This window comes from Rhinolophus sinicus, chromosome 2, assembly GCF_057876585.1.
Source record: "Rhinolophus sinicus isolate RSI-liver-muscle chromosome 2, RSI-T2T, whole genome shotgun sequence".
Taxonomy (NCBI): Eukaryota; Metazoa; Chordata; class Mammalia; order Chiroptera; family Rhinolophidae; genus Rhinolophus; species Rhinolophus sinicus.
The window spans coordinates 96,721,418-96,737,166 of record NC_142502.1 but is presented as its reverse complement, the minus strand read 5'-3'; the positions used below and the strand labels follow the sequence as shown (position 1 = coordinate 96,737,166).

Sequence of the window (15,749 nt, the reverse complement as noted above, 5' to 3'; positions counted from 1 at the left end):
CATTTCCCCATCCTGGGTGAGGTCAGACAGTCCCTGGGTGTTGGAGCAGAGGCCCCAGGGAACTGTTGTGGAGTGGGGGAACTGAAGCCCGAGAGAGCAAAGGCTATGCCTCACTGTCTGGCTGGAGCAGGGAGCAGAAGCCGTATCCTTGGCTCCATCCAGGTCCTGTGCTCCTGCCTCCTCCCAAACCAGTTCACATGGGTGCTTGTCTCCAAAATCACAGGACACTGCCCCTCGGATACGAAGAAGCCTGTCCAGCTAGAGACACTAAGAGAACAGAGGGGCTGGCCTTGCCTGCTTTTCAAGCCCGGTCTCAGCCCACCTAGGGGAGGAGGAAGAATCTGGAGAGGTCACCACTAGAAGTGGGGTGGGGTACAGGAGAAACATGCCCCCCACCCCGGCCAGGAGTAGCATGGGCCAAGGATGTCCAGCAACAACAGCTAAGACCAGCCGGCTTGGTTCCTGAGCAACCTGATTCCTCACATCGTCCTGCCCAGCCCGCTCAGGCCACAGCGGCAGGTGTGAGACCAGCGAGACTGCAGCGCCATCTTGTGGCTCCGGGGGACAACGCGCCCATCAGCACCCAATCCCCACTGTAAGGTTAGCTACGTGGCCAACTTTCCACAAGGCAGGGCTGGGGAGCTGGGGGGAAGCAGGTGATGAGCTCGTTCCCACCTCTCTGCATCTCCCTACCCTCACCCCCACGGGGGACAGCCGAACCCTGAATCCAGAAAGGAACCCACTGTGTTGAATCCCGCCCTGTTCTGTCAGCCCCTGACCCACTCCAAAGAGACAGGACAAGCAGGTACAAAGCACAGTATTTACTAAAGGCACAAAGTGGGGAGCCTGGAGGGGAGCTGCTTTTCCAGCAGTGACCCCACACTCGAACCTGAACCCAGCGCCCCCTCTGCTGGCCACCCCCGCCCTCACACCACCTGGTGGAGAGCTGTTAGCACCAAAGGGGGGTGGGGGTGTCCCACCTGTGTGAGGGGGGCAGCCAGGCTGGAGGACAGGCTTATTGCCATCTGAGTCCCAGAAAGGCAGGCCTGGGCACCCCCTGGACCAGTCGCTGCCTCAGAAAGAAACTTCCTGAACCCCCTGCTCCATTGTGTTCTCCTTCATTGGCAGGGGTGGGGGTGGGGGTCAGCCTCAGAAGACAGGACCCTCCTGGGACCTCTTCTTACCTCCAGCACACCCCCGGAAACCAGGCTGAAGGCCTATTCCCAGCCAGCCCCATCAAGAGGGCTGCCCCTGGGGAGTACTGAGCCAGGTGGGGGCTTCTCCTGACCCCACAGGCTGCCAAGCGGGCACTAAGTCCAAACAGGGGGCCAACAGGGAGGAGTGAGGCAGGGCAGGTGGCTACTTCACACACAAGTGCAGCCTGAAGGGGGGAGGGTGGTGGCCCTGGCCCTCCCAGCCCCTAGGCCTGCCCCGTTCCCCAGCATGGGTGCAGCCAAGGTCACAGCACGTCACCCTCCTCCATGCTGAAGCTGCTCCTACGGCTGCTGGCCTTGGAGGCCTCAGGGGACATGGTGGAGAAGAGGGGGTCCGAGGCCAGTGGCAGCAGTGAGTTGTCCAGGAGCATGAGGTCCAAGTCCTTCTTGGACAAGTTGGGGAACAGGGAGCCATGCTCTGGCCCCAGAGCTTCGGGGTAGCTTGGGGGCCCTTCATCGCCCCCGCCCCCAAAGCTCAGGTTGTGGCTGAAGTCCAGGTGGTGGAATGGGGACGGTGGCTGGGGGGGCTGGGCTGGCGGGGGTGGTAGGGCCTGGGGGGGCAGAGCCGGCAGTGACTCAGGGTCGGGGACCTCGGCCCCCAACAGCAGGGCCTCCCCCGGGCCCTCCTCGCCGCCGGGCAGCTCCTGCTTCACCACTTGCTGGGCCAGCTCCGCCATGTTCATGCCCGATGGGGACGTGGTGGGGAGGCCGTGCACACGAGCCTGCATCTCCAGCTCCTGCGGGGGGCAGAGAGGGCTAAGGGCACACACCTAGGCACGAGCTGTCCCCTGACCCCTGCCGCAGCCGTTGCCCCTCCCCTCGTGGCACCCAAGACCACAGCATATGTCTCAGCATAGGGTAGCTCTTGAATCTCGTAGTTTGATCAAACTACAAGTCGCAACTCATTAGTGGGTGGTGAAACCACTGTAGTGTCTTGACCAGCTCCTTCTCTATTCTCTTTAATTGAAATAGACTTGCCTGGACTAGACTAGAAATTATCAGAATGTATTGCATCTATTAAGGATGAGGGTTCTTTGATGAAATTTTGATCTTTCACTTTGAGTGTGGCTATGTATGCTGGATTGTAATGTAAATTATAGTATCTACTATGAGAAATAGAAAATAGGAGAGAGATAGAAATAGGGAAGTGTAAAAGCTTCAGTCCAATCATCCTTTGTCCCAAGAGGACAGAGGCCCTCAACACAGAGCCAGGACTAGAACCTGCGGTGACTCTCCCAAGCCTTACTTCTTTGGTTTGCCCCCTATAGTGATTCTTAGCACTAGCCACCAGATAGTTCCAGCTCTCTGCCTCCCACATGGGTAGGTTTTTATTTTCCTGCCCCCTTGAGTTTAGGTGTAGACATGTACTTGCATTGATCATGAAAATGTAAGTGGAGGGGTGGCTGCATAGCTCAGTTGGTTGAGCACGAGCTCTGACCAACAGGGTTGCCGGTTCGATTCCCACATGAGCCAGTGAGCTGTGCCCTCCACAACTAGACTGAAGACAATGAGCTGCCGCTGAGCTCCTGGGTGGCCAGATGGCTCAGTTGGTTAAGAGCGCGTGTTCTCAAGAACAAGGTTGCCGGTTCGACTCCTGCATGGGATGGTGAGCTGTGCACCCCCATCACCACCACCCCCCTCAACTAAGATTGAAAGGATAAGAACATGACTTGGAGCTGATGAGTCCTGGGAAAAAAACACACTGTTCCCCAATAAAGTCCTGGAAATACACACTGTTCCCCAATAAAGTCCTGTTCCACTTCCCCAATAAAATCTTTTTAAAAAAAAGTAAATGGAAGTGACAAGTGTCACCTGAAGAGTAACATATGGCTTTAAGCTGTACCTGTCCATCATCACTTTGAGTCCCCAGCATGAAGGTCTCCCAGAATGAACCTCCAGCTGTTATTTGGGGCTTAAAGTTGCTGGGGATGTTTTTTACCAAACTATAACATCCTGACCTGACTGATACCTCCTCCCTTCTCATGGCATGATTTTCGTGTCTTCAGTGTAAGCACTGCCCCCTGGGGTCAGGAGCCAGGCCAGGGGTCAGGGGTCAGAGCTACCCAAGAAGTCCAAGTGCAGGGCCCAGACCTGGATGCGGAGCCAGAGCTGCTTGTTGGTCATCTCCAGGCGCCGAGAGTGGTTCTCAAGCTCCCGGGACTTCTGTAGGTCCTTCTGCATCCTCCGGATGTAATCAACAGAGGCCTTGAGGATGGTGCCCTTATTCCAGCGTACGTCCCTGCAGGCCAGCAGAATCAGAAGTGTGTGCTCAGAATGGCTGAGTATTTGCCATGTGCTCGGTGGGTGGGAGTAAAACCCTGCTTTGGTTTCAGAAGCCAGTGTCTCCTGTCCCAACTTTGCCCACAAACCCCAGACCCACCCAACCCCTATCTTTGGAGAAGGCTGATCTCCAGATGCACAGAACACGCCCTCCCAGGTGATTTCATTGCCACCACCCACCTCACGAATCTCATGGAACCAAGCAATTCAAAGCGGCCTCCTTCCTCACGCCTTCCATGTCTGCCACCAAAACCCACCCCTGCACTTGGCTCTCACTACTCTGACCCCTGGACCACCTCTGCACCAGTCCAATGTCCACATCAACCTTTCCCAGCATGACTCCTCCTCCAGGAAGACCCCCTGACCCAGCCTCACTTTCAGATATCTGCTCATCTGTCTAGAATTTCCTGATTTGGGTAAAGGAAGGATCTTCTTTTCCTGAACAGATGATAAGCTCTTAGAAGGTAGTAATCAAGGGATTCTCTTCCCTCCCTTCCCCCTGGCCACCAGCACAGGGCTGGTTGCTCTGGCCCCTACCCAGCCCCCATCTTTCCCCCAGAAATCCAGCTCACAGGTCGTTGGCCTTGGGGATCAGCATTCCCAACTCCTTGATGCGGTCGTTGATGTTGAACCTCCGTCTCCTTTCAACTACAGGTAAAAAAATTCCAGAGGGAGCAATTAGAGGCATGAGGACCCCAGCAGGGGAGAAGGGCTCCGCCCATGGAGGGTGCCTTTGCCCTTCTGGGAAGTACTGGGTGACCAACGGAATGGGATTTCTATGGTGTGAGAGGGTTGGGACCAGGGCAGACAATCCAGGCAAAGCTGCCTGCGGGAGGACGCACCCCACTGCTGGAAGTCCCCAGGCTCCATGCCCTAAAGAAAACAATCTGATAAACGCATTCCCTCTGAAGTCCTGGGGATTTCATGAATATCTCTTCCCTGGACCCCCTCTCCTACCCCTTCTGGAAGAGGGCAGTCAGAGCTGGCCCTGTCACGCCAAAGGCCTTGGGTAGGGAGAGCTTCCTACGACCTGTGCAGGCCAGAATGGCTTTCCACAGGCCCAGGTGAAAGGGCTGAGGAGAGGCAGGGAGAAGGGGGGAGGCAGGGAGGACTCACTTAGGTTGTGATTGTCCTTCTTCTGCCGCTCCTTGGCCAGAGCCCGGCTCTCAGCATCTGGAGGGAGAGGAGAGAGAAGCTGGGAGGGGGGAGAGGAGACGTGGGGAGGAGGGGGCCAGGGCACACAGAGGCAGGAAGGCAGTACCTGTAAGCTCGCGCTTCTGAGTCAGGTCAGCCGGGCAGGAGCTGCTGGTGACACCCACCAGAGAGGCTGTGACCTGGGGGTCACCACTGTACACATTCAGGTGGCTGCTGGATAGGGGCAGCTGTGGGGTGAGGTAGGGAGAGAGACCCAGTGAGCAGCCCCCTCTCCGTAGGGGGCCTTCCCCAGGTCCCATCGTCCCAGGAACAGCCATTCCCAGGGACACCTGGGAGCAGCTATACTGGTGTCTCCGGTGCCACAGTTTCAGCTTTAAGGGGTCTGCAGCCAGTATCAGGGATGTTGGAATTCACCCTGGGCCTCTGAAAATCTGCAGAGTCCAGAGCTGACTAAGACGAGGCCCTTAGAGGTCCAGCCTAGAGTCACTGCGACCACCATCAGCCAGGGGCGAGTGTGGGAGAGGATTTACGCCCCAGGCATTAGGCAGTCCAGGGGCGGGTCACCTAATCTATTCCAGAGTTTCTGGAAGGTGTCCTGGAGGGCGTGGAACTTGAGTCCTAGCAGAGATGTGAGGAAGGTCACTGGAGGGAAGGGGGGGAGGGTGTGGCAGAGCATAGAATGGGAACAGACAGAGTGTGGTAGTCACAGCAGCTCAAGCTGCAGGGGCAGAGCGTGATGTGGGCTGGGCAGGAGGTGAGGCTGGATCCTGGAGGGCCGGGGGCAAAGATCCTGGGATTTTGTGATGGGCAGCCAGTGGGGGTTTAAGCAGGGGCCTGACAGGAACAGATTTGAGCTCTGGAAAGGCCTCCCCAGCTCCTGCCACAGAAATACGCAGAGCAAATCACAGGCCCAGAACCCCTCATGGTACACAGAAACCACTAGCGGGACCAGACACTTCTGCTCTCTCTCTCTCTCTCTCTCTCTCTCTCTCTCTCTCTCTCTCTCATTCTCTCTCTTTCTCTCTCCCTTCCTAGCCTTTGATGCCCCTGCTGGCAGTAGATTTCCATGCCAACTGGCCCTGGCTGGCCCTGCCGAGTCACTGGGCAATGTCACCAGTACAGTGGGGACTGATGATTGCCTTCTTGATTCTCTACTGTAAGAAGTGGGGACTTCCCATCAGTGGCATGAGCTGGGCCAGGCTCAGGAAAAGGGCAGGAGTGAACAGATGAGGTTCAGAACGTCCGAACAAGGGGTGGAGATACCTGCAATTCCATCTGCTCAATGTAAATACCTGTCACCCCAATCTCTTGCCTTATGTAATCTTCCCATAATCCTTGGGTAGAAAATATCATCCCCATTTTGCAGCTGAGAAAACGGGCTCAGAATAGTTAAGGGACTTCCCAAGATCATAGCCAAAGCCAGAAGCCATGCCTCTTGATTCCAAGCCTGGCTCCTTCCCACCTGCCACCTCCCCTCTGCCCAGGAGGCTCAGAGAGCATTCATATGGCCAGGAGGCTGCTGGAGGAAAGGGACAAAGCCAGTGCCATGTCACGTGCCCCATGGCGTGAAGGACACAGGCCTAGGCGTCATAGAAGAGGAAAGCTCCAGATCCCAAAGGAAGTCACCAGCTCTAGGCCTTCCTGTGGCCACGCTGTTCCCCTCCAGGACCGCTCTCCATGCCTCCCCTCTGCTGCGGCCCAGCACCAAGCCTCCTGCCCCCACCCTCACCCAGGAAGCCTTCTGCGATTGCCCAGCCACGTCTCCCTGTTGAAGCCCCATCAAACATGCAAGCTGAGGCACATCTCCGATTCATAATTCTGCTGGGCCCTGGGCCCTCAATCCATGATTTGATAGAGGTGTCTCTTGTTTCTACAGCTGAGGTCTCTAGTTCTCTCCAGGCGCAGAGCCAGGCCCGACCTCTGCCCACCCCTTCAGACACTCCCACCCCACCCTGGCCAGCAATACCGTATTGGGCATCTGAGATTCAGGATTGATGAAGCCCAGGACATCGTCCAGACACATAATGTTGTCAATGACATCAAACTGAAAGAGAGAAAAGTCCATGTAGGGAGAGCCCACTAGGGGAAGGGTGAGGAGGGGGCCCTGGGACACCGACCTGAAGGCACCTTGGAGCCCACCTCACTCACCCGCTCATCTAGGGGAGGATGAGCTCTCCCACAGGCCCCAAGACCCAGGCCAGGGCTTTTCCCAAGGAGCCCAGGTGCCCAGGGAGATTGCTTTATATACCTTCTGTCTGGACACAGCATTCTAGTTATGCTGGCCTTTCCTGTTTGTGTCTCCTGTTTCTCCCTAGCAGAGCTTTCAAAAGTAGGTACGATGTTTCTCCTGTGAGACTGGGGCCCCGAGGGCAGGGCTGTGTCTCCCCTCAGACTGGGGCTCCCTGAGGGCAGGGCTGTGTCTCCCCTCAGACTGGGGCTCTCTGAGGTAGGGCTGTGTCTCCCCTCAGACTGGGGCTCTCTGAAGGCAGGGCTGTGTCTCCCCTCAGACTGGGGCTCCCTGAGGTAGGGCTGTGTCTCCCCTCAGACTGGGGCTCCCTGAGGTAGGGCTGTGTCTCCCCTCAAACTGGGGCTCCCTGAGGGCAGGGCTGTGTCTCCCCTCAGACTGGGGCTCCCCGAGGGCAGGGCTGTGTCTCCCCTCAGACTGGGGCTCCCCGAGGACAGCACCGTGTCTCCACCAGTAGACCAGGCGTGGCAGGAGCGTGGCAGCCACTGGCCAGCACCTCACTCACCTCCCTCTCGGGGTTGGAGCCAATGTGCAGCATGGCCATGGGGCTGTTGGGTGCACTGTTGCCGGCTGAGGAGGACACCACATGTCCAGCACGCACTCCCGGGGAGGCGGCTGGCAGGGGCTTCGGGGAGCCCTGGGCGGGGCTGATGTGGGCAGCAAACTTGTTCCCATAGGTCTCGGACAGGTACTCCCGCACCTTCTGGTCCCGGGACTGCTGCAGGTGGTATGAGGTGGGGTTCTCCAGGTAGGACTGCACCTGGGAGGGGGAGAAGGCAAGGGCTGTAGGGCGTCCTAGGGCTAGGGCGGGGGGTGGGGGGGACAGGCCTGAGCAGGCCCTACCTTCAGCACCTCCCCAGGCACAGGTGGCGGAGACTGGAAGTGGACGGGGGTGTTGATGGCCGGGGTGGGCGGCCCCCCCAGCTGCTGCTGCTGCTGCTGCTGGTGCTGCTGCTGCTGCTGCTGCTGCATGTAATGCATGACGGCCTGCTGCTGCATGCGCTCCCGCTGCTCCTCCTGCTGTGCCTGCTCCCGCATGAGCTGCATGCGCAGCCCGATGCGTGACGCCATGGCGGCTGCTGGCACTGGCTCCCTATGGACGGGGCAAGGGCAGGTCTGTGAGGCATGTGTCCTCTTTAGAACACTGGGGCTTTAGAGCACAAGGGGGTCGTACCCATTGTACAGGAGAAGACACTGAGGCCCAGAGAGGGGATGGGATTTGTCCAAGGTCACTGAGCAAGTGGGTGACAGAGCTGAGACTTGAATCCAAGTTTCCTGGTTCCCAGGCCAGAAGTAGAGACTCCCTCTTTTTCACTCCCTGCGGTTGGTCGGCCCCAAATGCTCAGCGTCAACCTCACTCCTTTCTTTCTCTCAGGCCACATGGTGATCCTGACAGCTCTTACGTCGCATAGATCCTTGCCTGACACTACCTCGCTCTCACCCATGTGAGCCCAGCCTCCTCCAGACCTTATCTAGCTTCCTGAAGGAGCCTCCTAATGTTCAGACTCCACCTCTCCCTTTTCTTGCCCCACAACATTCTACTCACAACTCAGTCAATTAGAGGGATCCTGTTAAAACCTAAGTCAGATCCTGTCCCTCCCTCTGCTCAGAACAATCCATGGCTCCCACTTGGCTCAGAGTAAAAACCGAGTCCTTACCAGAAAAGGGCCTCTAGGATCTGCGCCCACCTTGTGGACCTCTCTGACCCCGTCCCTTACTACTCTCCCCTGTTCCACCCAATCCCTCAAACACAGCGGGCATGCTCCCATCGCCGGGCCTTTGCACTGGCTCTTTCCTCTGCCTGGGATGCCCTCCCACCAGATACCACCATGGCTCATTCCTTCATCTCCTCCAAGACTCAAATGTCACCTTACAGAGACTTTCCATGACCACACTATTTAAAATTACAAAATTCCTATCTGCTCCCCCGACTCCCTATGCCCCTTCCTTCTTTTAGGTTTCTCCACATCACCTACCAACATCTTAAATACGCATTTTTGCTTAGCTCTTTCATTGTCTGTCTCTTTCTTACCAGGAATGCAAACTCCCCTAAGGGCAGGCATTTCGCCTGCTGTGTTCCCTGCTGTCCCTTTGGCCTCTAGCCCAGGGCCTGGGACAGGTAGATGCTCTATGAATGTGTGTAGGCAACGGTTACTATTTATGAACCAGGCACTGGCCATACAGCAGCAAGCCAACTGTAGCCCCTGAGCTTATGGAATGTACGGTCCAGTGAGGAAAGGCAAGCCCACAGGCAGGCCCGCTTCAGGGCACCCGGTTCTCCCAGAGCCCAGAGAGGGCTTCCCACCACTGCACATATCATCAGCCCTGATCTTCAATGGGTCTCAATGGGATGGGGGAGGGAGGGGCGGGGGCTAAGGCCTCCAGGCCTAGTCTGGAAGGGGACAGGACAGAACACATCCTGTATCTGGGCCTAAGCTGTCCCTAGCTCACTAAGTGACCCTGGGCATATCCCTTCCCCTCTCTGAGTTGCCATCTTCCCATGTTATTTATCACAATATGATAGAGTTGGATCAGGTGATTTCTAAGGTCCCTCCCACCCAGCTGGAATGGGCTGAAACTCTCTGAAAGATGCAGGGCCCCTAGGGGTGCCCAGACTTCATACAGGTCCTGGCAGTGGCGGGAGGGTCCCATCTCAGGGACTTTGCAAGAGGCAGCATGACTTTGTGGTTGAGCAAATGCTGTCAAACAGGACAGGTGTGGGCTTGAATCCCATCTCTGCCATTTCTTTGCTGTGTGCCCTTGGGCAAGTCACTTAACCTCTCTGGGCCTCAGTTTCCTCCTCTGTAAACAGTTTCTACTTCAGAAGCTTGGTGAGAGTGCTAAATAAAAATCGTGTGTCTTGCACAGCATGTGGCATTTGGTAGGCTGAGTGGGTGAGTTACGAATAAGCACCAACCGGCAGGGTCAGCTGCAGTACCTACCAGAGGCCAGAGCTGCACCCCAGGGTCCTAAGAATGAGACCCAGACCTCTGCAGGTGGCAGAGGAACACAGCACAGGCTGACATGTTCTGTCAATCAGACTAAGCATTAGCGGAAGGTACTGGCAAGGATTCAGTGAAAATCACTGGATCGTGGAAGTAACAATGATCCGCTTCTCTTGGAGCAATTACTGTGTGCTGGGCCCTGTTTGAGCACTTTAACCTCAAACAGCCCCGTGAGGTCATTTTGGTGATGATTCTCCTTTTACAAACAAGGAAAAACAGAGGCATAGGGAAGTTAAATATCTCGAGGTGGCAGGGAGAGGCTAGGACCCAATCCCAGGGGTCTGGCTCCCCAGCCCAAACCCTGGAGGGCAGGGGTCTCTACAGATCACTGCGTCTCCATGTGGAGCTGGGAAAGAGCTTGCCCCAGGTTGCACGTCTGTTGATCCAGGGCCAGGAATGGAGCCCAAGCCCAGGGCCCCGCCTACCACCCTAGCTGCTTCCCCACAAAGTGAGACGGCACCATTCTGAGGTCTGAGGACTCAGTGTCCCTCCCTCACCTCCTTCCTCCCTACTCTGCCCCCCCAGGCAGGGAATTAGTAAAGGGGCTGCCTCAGCTCCAGGGGTCTCCGCCCAGCTCCCCACAGGACAGTTCCCCAGGAGAGAGGAGCAGACACCCGCTTCGGCCCCCATCTCTGTCCTGCAGCAGGGCCACCCCTTTCCTGTATCCCTACAGAGGGGCAGTGTGTCTTTGACCCCCACTGCCCACCTCACACACCAGCCCCCACTGCCCCACAGGCTCGGACCCCAGCCCAGCCATCTTCCCTCGCAGCTGTACCCACACAGCAGCAGCACTGGTGACCCCTCCACCTCAGTAACAATCTCACTTCAGTTGGCCCTTTGGGGGGGAGGTGACCGGGCCAGGCAGTGCCAGCCAGCACGGGGAGAGCTAGGGGAGAACAAGCCCCTTGTTTCTCTGACAAAGGGCTGGGCTAGAGCTGGCTCTGCCACAAGGAGAACCTGGGCCGGGCCTGCTGCGCCCCCACCGGCTGCGCCAGCCTCGGTTTGCTCATTTGTAAGATGGACGCAGGACTCCCTGTCCCCCTCCCCCACACCCGGGTCTGTGTAAGCCTCCCGGGAGAGGATATCAGAGATTGTGAAGGGTGAGGGGTCTGTGCATTGAAGGCTGTGGGTAGCCTTGGCCTGTCCCCTGTCGTCTGACAGAGGGTGGCTCAGTGGTAGCAGGGAGGCTTTCCCACCCCCACCCCCATTTTCAAAGCTGTCACCCTCTCACAGAGCTGCTTTTCCTGGCCTGGGTGGGATGGGTGTGGTGCTGAGGGAGGGACATGAGGGGACCTGAGGGCAGACGAAGTGGTCCAGGAGAGACCCTGGACATAATAACCCCCGCTTACCCCTCAAGCACACCTGCTAACTCTCAAAGCCTGAGGGGCCACTCCCAGCCTCCCCCAGCACCCGGTCTGGGCAGGAAGAACTAAGAAGAAGGACACAGGAGAACCAAAATGACCCCAGACCCCTCCCCAACATCTGACCTCCAGACCCACCAGGCCTGGAAAGGACCCACCATGCATGTCCTCAGTAAGATCAGGAGCCTTCAGTGCCCCCTGTGTGCAAACACTGGGGCTGAGGTGTTTCCCTAGGGGAGGGGGGCCTGATGCCCCAGAGAATTCCTGCCCCTGCCCAGTTGCATGGGAAACGTAGCAGGAACTGAGGTTTCAGCAAAGGCAATAAGAGCCACTCCCATCTGCACCCTCAGAACCCACAGGCCGCTTCCTGCTGCTGTTTACTCAGTACCTCCCACCTGACTCTACCTCTGCCCTAAGCTGAGTCTGGGTTCTAGCTCAGTTGTCACCAAAATGAGCTTCACAGTCCCACAGATTCAACTGAAGTCCCCGCTCTGCCCATACTGGCTGGGTGACTTCGGGAAAGCCACTTAACCTTTCTGTGCCTTGGTTTCCTGCTTGGTAAAATGGAGCCAGTAACAGTACCTCCTCATGGGGTTGTTGTGAGGATTCATGGAGACACAATAAGTGCAGAATTCACCTCAGCTGAAACTGCAGCCCCTACTATGTTTTCTATGGACTGGGGAGGGGCAAGAACTCTCCAGGGCAGGCCCTCTGGCACTCAGTGACAGGGCCACACTGGGCTCCCTGGTCAGGGCCACAGCTGGTTTCATACCGGCTGGTATGGGGGCTCCCTCCTCAGTCACGTACACCTCAGTAATACCCGGCTGCTCAGGACCTTGCCTGAGGAAAGATGTGGACAGAGGGAGAGGAAAAATAGGGAGAAATCACTGATTCCCTAAGGGACACATAAGGAAAGACGAGGCTGCAGAATATAAGAAACAAAGATCGCAAAGATGTGTAGCACTGAGTGGAAAAAGCAAACTGCAGACTAAAACGCACAACTTTAGGCCATTAGGCAGGAAATGGGTAAATGTGCAGAAAAGATTAGAAGGACCAGAATACTTCTTGAATGAAGGCCACGCATCAGGACTGGTTTATGTGTTTTTCAAATATTAACTCATCTGTTCTTCACAACAGCCCTATGAGGTGACTACTATTGTTGCCCCAATTTTCAGGGAGAAACCGAGGCACAGAGAGGTGAAGTAACTTGCCCAAGGTTTTAGAGCTGATAAGCAGAAGAATGGAGATTTGAACCAGGCAGCCCCTACTCTTTATCCACTATTCTGGGCTCCCCCCAACACCCCAAACTGTTCAGAGCGGTTACCTCTGGGGAGGGGAGGGGAGAGGGAGAGGGTGGTGGAGTGGGAAAGAGGGGTTTTCACAGTTTCTCATTCCGTTTTTGTATCACTTAACTCTCAGGATATTAACATGTGCTACTTGTGTGATTCTTTTAAAACAAGGGCAAAGGAAGCAGGACAGCTTTAGGGGTTGTGAGGGGCCCAACCTGCTTCCAATCATGGCCAAAGTTGGGTCCTCCCATGTCTACCTGGAGTCTGGCCCAAGCGCTGTCCTGCTCAGTACAATGGTTGTTAGGCCAGCCCAGGACCCTGTGAGGACACTGATTGGCCACCAGAGGCACAGGCCAGGGTCAGAAGCCACGTGCCTGTTAGAGCTCTAAGGCCGGGACCCAGGACCCAACTCCGTTTCTGCTACAGCCCCAGACAGGAGACTCTGGAGGAAGTCTTCATACATAGCTCCTCAAATTGCTCTTAGCTGAGGTAGGGCCCCTCAATTGCTTGCACGGCTTGAACTTCCCTGGGGATGTTTCTGTCTTCCAGGTGATCCTTTAAAAATGGGAGCAGGAAGCAGAGAATACACAAACTCCATGAGCCAGCCAGCAACCCCACTCCTAAGTGGATGCCCAACAGAAAGCATCCCTGGGCTCCCCAGAGGACGCGCATTAGAAGGGTCACAGCAGCTCTAGGGACAGTGGCCCAAACTAGAAAGCACCCATCAGCAGGAACATGGACAAAGAAGCGTGGGGCATCCAAACACGGGAATGCTACTCACAGAAGAGTAAACCAGTTATGGCTCCATACAACTCAGACGACTCTCACAGACACCATGTTGCTCAAAAGAAGTCAGACACAAAAATGCATACGCCTACGGCCCGATCGATGTATATCAAGTTCAAAAACAGACAAAAGGAATCTTCAGGATCCTGGTTACCATTGCGGGCAGTGACGGGGAGGGGGTACAGGACAGCTGGGGGGTAGGGGGAAAGGCAGGCAACTCGGAATGTTCTGTAATTAGATGTGAGTGTGGGGGACAGGGGAGTGTTGAGAACGCATCCAAGCTGCTCACTCACAATTAGTACATTTTCTGTCTGTGTGTTGTATTTTCATGTAAAAATGTACATAAGAATGAGCGTAGACCTTAACTAATTTAAAAGAAGAGTTGAACAAATTACCTTTCCATCCAAGTGTGGCTACAACTTTAAAATGTCTGGGGCCAGGCAGCTTCAACAATACTTCTCAAGAGGAGCTGGGTACAGGCTCTTTGGAAAAGCAATTTGGCACTATGTATCAAAGCCTTAAAAAGAAATCCACTGGCCTGGGAAAAGGCTTTTCTGCATAAAAATGCCTATCACATTATATAGAGAAAAATCAAAACTAATCTCAATGTCCGGCAATAGGATGGTTGGATAAATTATGGTGTGCCCCTCCTGGTGGAATGCTATGTTTACAGTAAGTAACACCAAGAGACAAAATGTAGGATGCAAAATTGTAAATAAAATCTGATCATTACCACCTACAAATATGTGTAGAAAAACCCCTGGGGATGAAATATACAAAAATTACTGACTTCTTTGGATGATGCAATCACAAGTTTTTTGTTGTTTTTTTTCCTTTTACCTTTTGGAATGTTGTTCTTATTCTATAATGAACATGTATCTATTTCTAACTGGGAAAACTATTTTATACTAATAGCTAATGCTAACAATACCTGCTTACTATATGCCAGGTATTAATTATCACAATACTGCAGGACATGAGTAGCAGTACTGCCTCCCATTTACAGATGAGGAAACAGGCACAGAGAAGTTGTCACTTGCCAAAGGTCACAGAGCTGACGAGTGGCAAGGCTGGACCCTGACACTCTGTCTCCACCACCCTAACCCTCGGGCTTAGAGTTTGGCCTTGGTCCTGTACTTGGAGTAGGGAATGCCACATTTCATTTTAGGGATTCCCACTGAGGAAGCCCCCCTCCAATCAAAGGGTTTCAGCTGATCTCTGATCTCTTTCATCCAGCCCAGGGGCCAGAGGGTGCCTGGGATGATGGAATGGTCTGGAATCCCCAAACACAGGCAGAAAAAACTCTGCCCTTCCTCAAAGGGCAGGGATAATTTCCTGTATTCCCAGAAAAACACATGTCTGGCGGCTGAAACAACAAAGTGTGTGAGCCCAGCAAACCCAGCAGCCAGCACGCCTGTTTAAGCCATTTATTACGTTCTGTGCCTCTGTGGTCGGAAGAAGTTGTCTCCTGATCCAGTCTGTTACAAACTACCAGTTGTGCGGGAGCTACACAGTGTGGCGGAGGGGAAATCAAAGCGACCACTAAAGGACGGCCTTCTGAACAGATGCTGTGGCTCCAGGAGGCAGGCGGAGGGAGCTGCGCCCCTGAGCTCCTGGAAAACTTTTCAGCCTGGGGAAGGGAAGAGAGGGGAAGATTCCAGGATTGGGGTTTGTTTTGTCTCCTCTGAGTCCCCTCTGGCAGAGGAGGCAGCAAAGGAAGGCCTGATGAAGTAGGAAAAGGAACAAAAATGTGCACACAATCCCTGTGCCTTAGGAAAGGCCACGCCAAATTGCCAAGGGGGTCACAGGTAACCACAGGGCCTCAGAGGCATCAGCTGGGCCGGACCCAGAGAGAACGAGGGGTGGGGAGGTGTCATAACATTCCCAGGAGCCAGCAGTCCTGGCCACAGGAGGCTGTGGGCACTTGCCATTAGAATCCTTGGCTGACTCAATGTCTGAGCCTAGCCTCAGTCTTTCCATCAGTCAAGTGGGGCTTAGCAAGTGGGGCCACCTCTCCTACAGAGCTATTGTCCCGTAAGTTGGGATGCCTCTGCAAGGGTGAGAGCTTGGGCAGAGGGCAGATATCACCGTTCGGTCACTGTTTATTATTGCTTTGTCCATGCTCACCAGGGGCGTTCCTGGACAAGTCTTCCCCACCCCCACCCAGACCCCACCCCCCTACACACACCATAGCAAGGCCCCAGGCTGGGGCACAGCAGCCGAGTGGCCACCCCAGCTCTGTCTCTCCTTATAGGACAGGGCAGGACTGTCTTCCCCTGCTTTTCCAATTACTCGGCACCCTATTTGTTTCCTCTCCAAAAGCCCTGGGTTTTAAAAGATTTTCCTTTCCCAAACTTGTAGATCACCTAATTCACTGCAGTGCTATGGGAGAGGCAGGTGGGCAAAGATGCCCA

The 15,749-nt window shown here is 55.2% G+C and overlaps 1 protein-coding gene across 4 annotated transcripts in view; it reads right to left on the bottom strand.

Moving 5' to 3' along the window:
• Nucleotides 1-806: 806 nt before the first annotated feature.
• The window catches only part of TFEB (transcription factor EB), a 46,520-nt gene continuing 31,577 nt past the window's right edge, over nucleotides 807-15,749 (bottom strand). For all 4 annotated transcript variants that reach the window (XM_074332904.2, XM_074332906.2, XM_074332905.2 and 1 more), the window contains exons 2-9: nucleotides 7,738-7,987; nucleotides 7,400-7,654; nucleotides 6,616-6,693; nucleotides 4,756-4,876; nucleotides 4,611-4,667; nucleotides 4,067-4,142; nucleotides 3,306-3,453; nucleotides 807-1,951 (exon numbers count right to left, since the gene is read on the bottom strand). In XM_074332904.2, the coding sequence (XP_074189005.2) occupies nucleotides 1,460-1,951; nucleotides 3,306-3,453; nucleotides 4,067-4,142; nucleotides 4,611-4,667; nucleotides 4,756-4,876; nucleotides 6,616-6,693; nucleotides 7,400-7,654; nucleotides 7,738-7,965 (1,455 nt within the window). In that variant the 5' untranslated portion in view covers nucleotides 7,966-7,987 and the 3' untranslated portion in view covers nucleotides 807-1,459. The remainder of the gene's footprint in view (nucleotides 1,952-3,305; nucleotides 3,454-4,066; nucleotides 4,143-4,610; nucleotides 4,668-4,755; nucleotides 4,877-6,615; nucleotides 6,694-7,399; nucleotides 7,655-7,737; nucleotides 7,988-15,749) is intronic.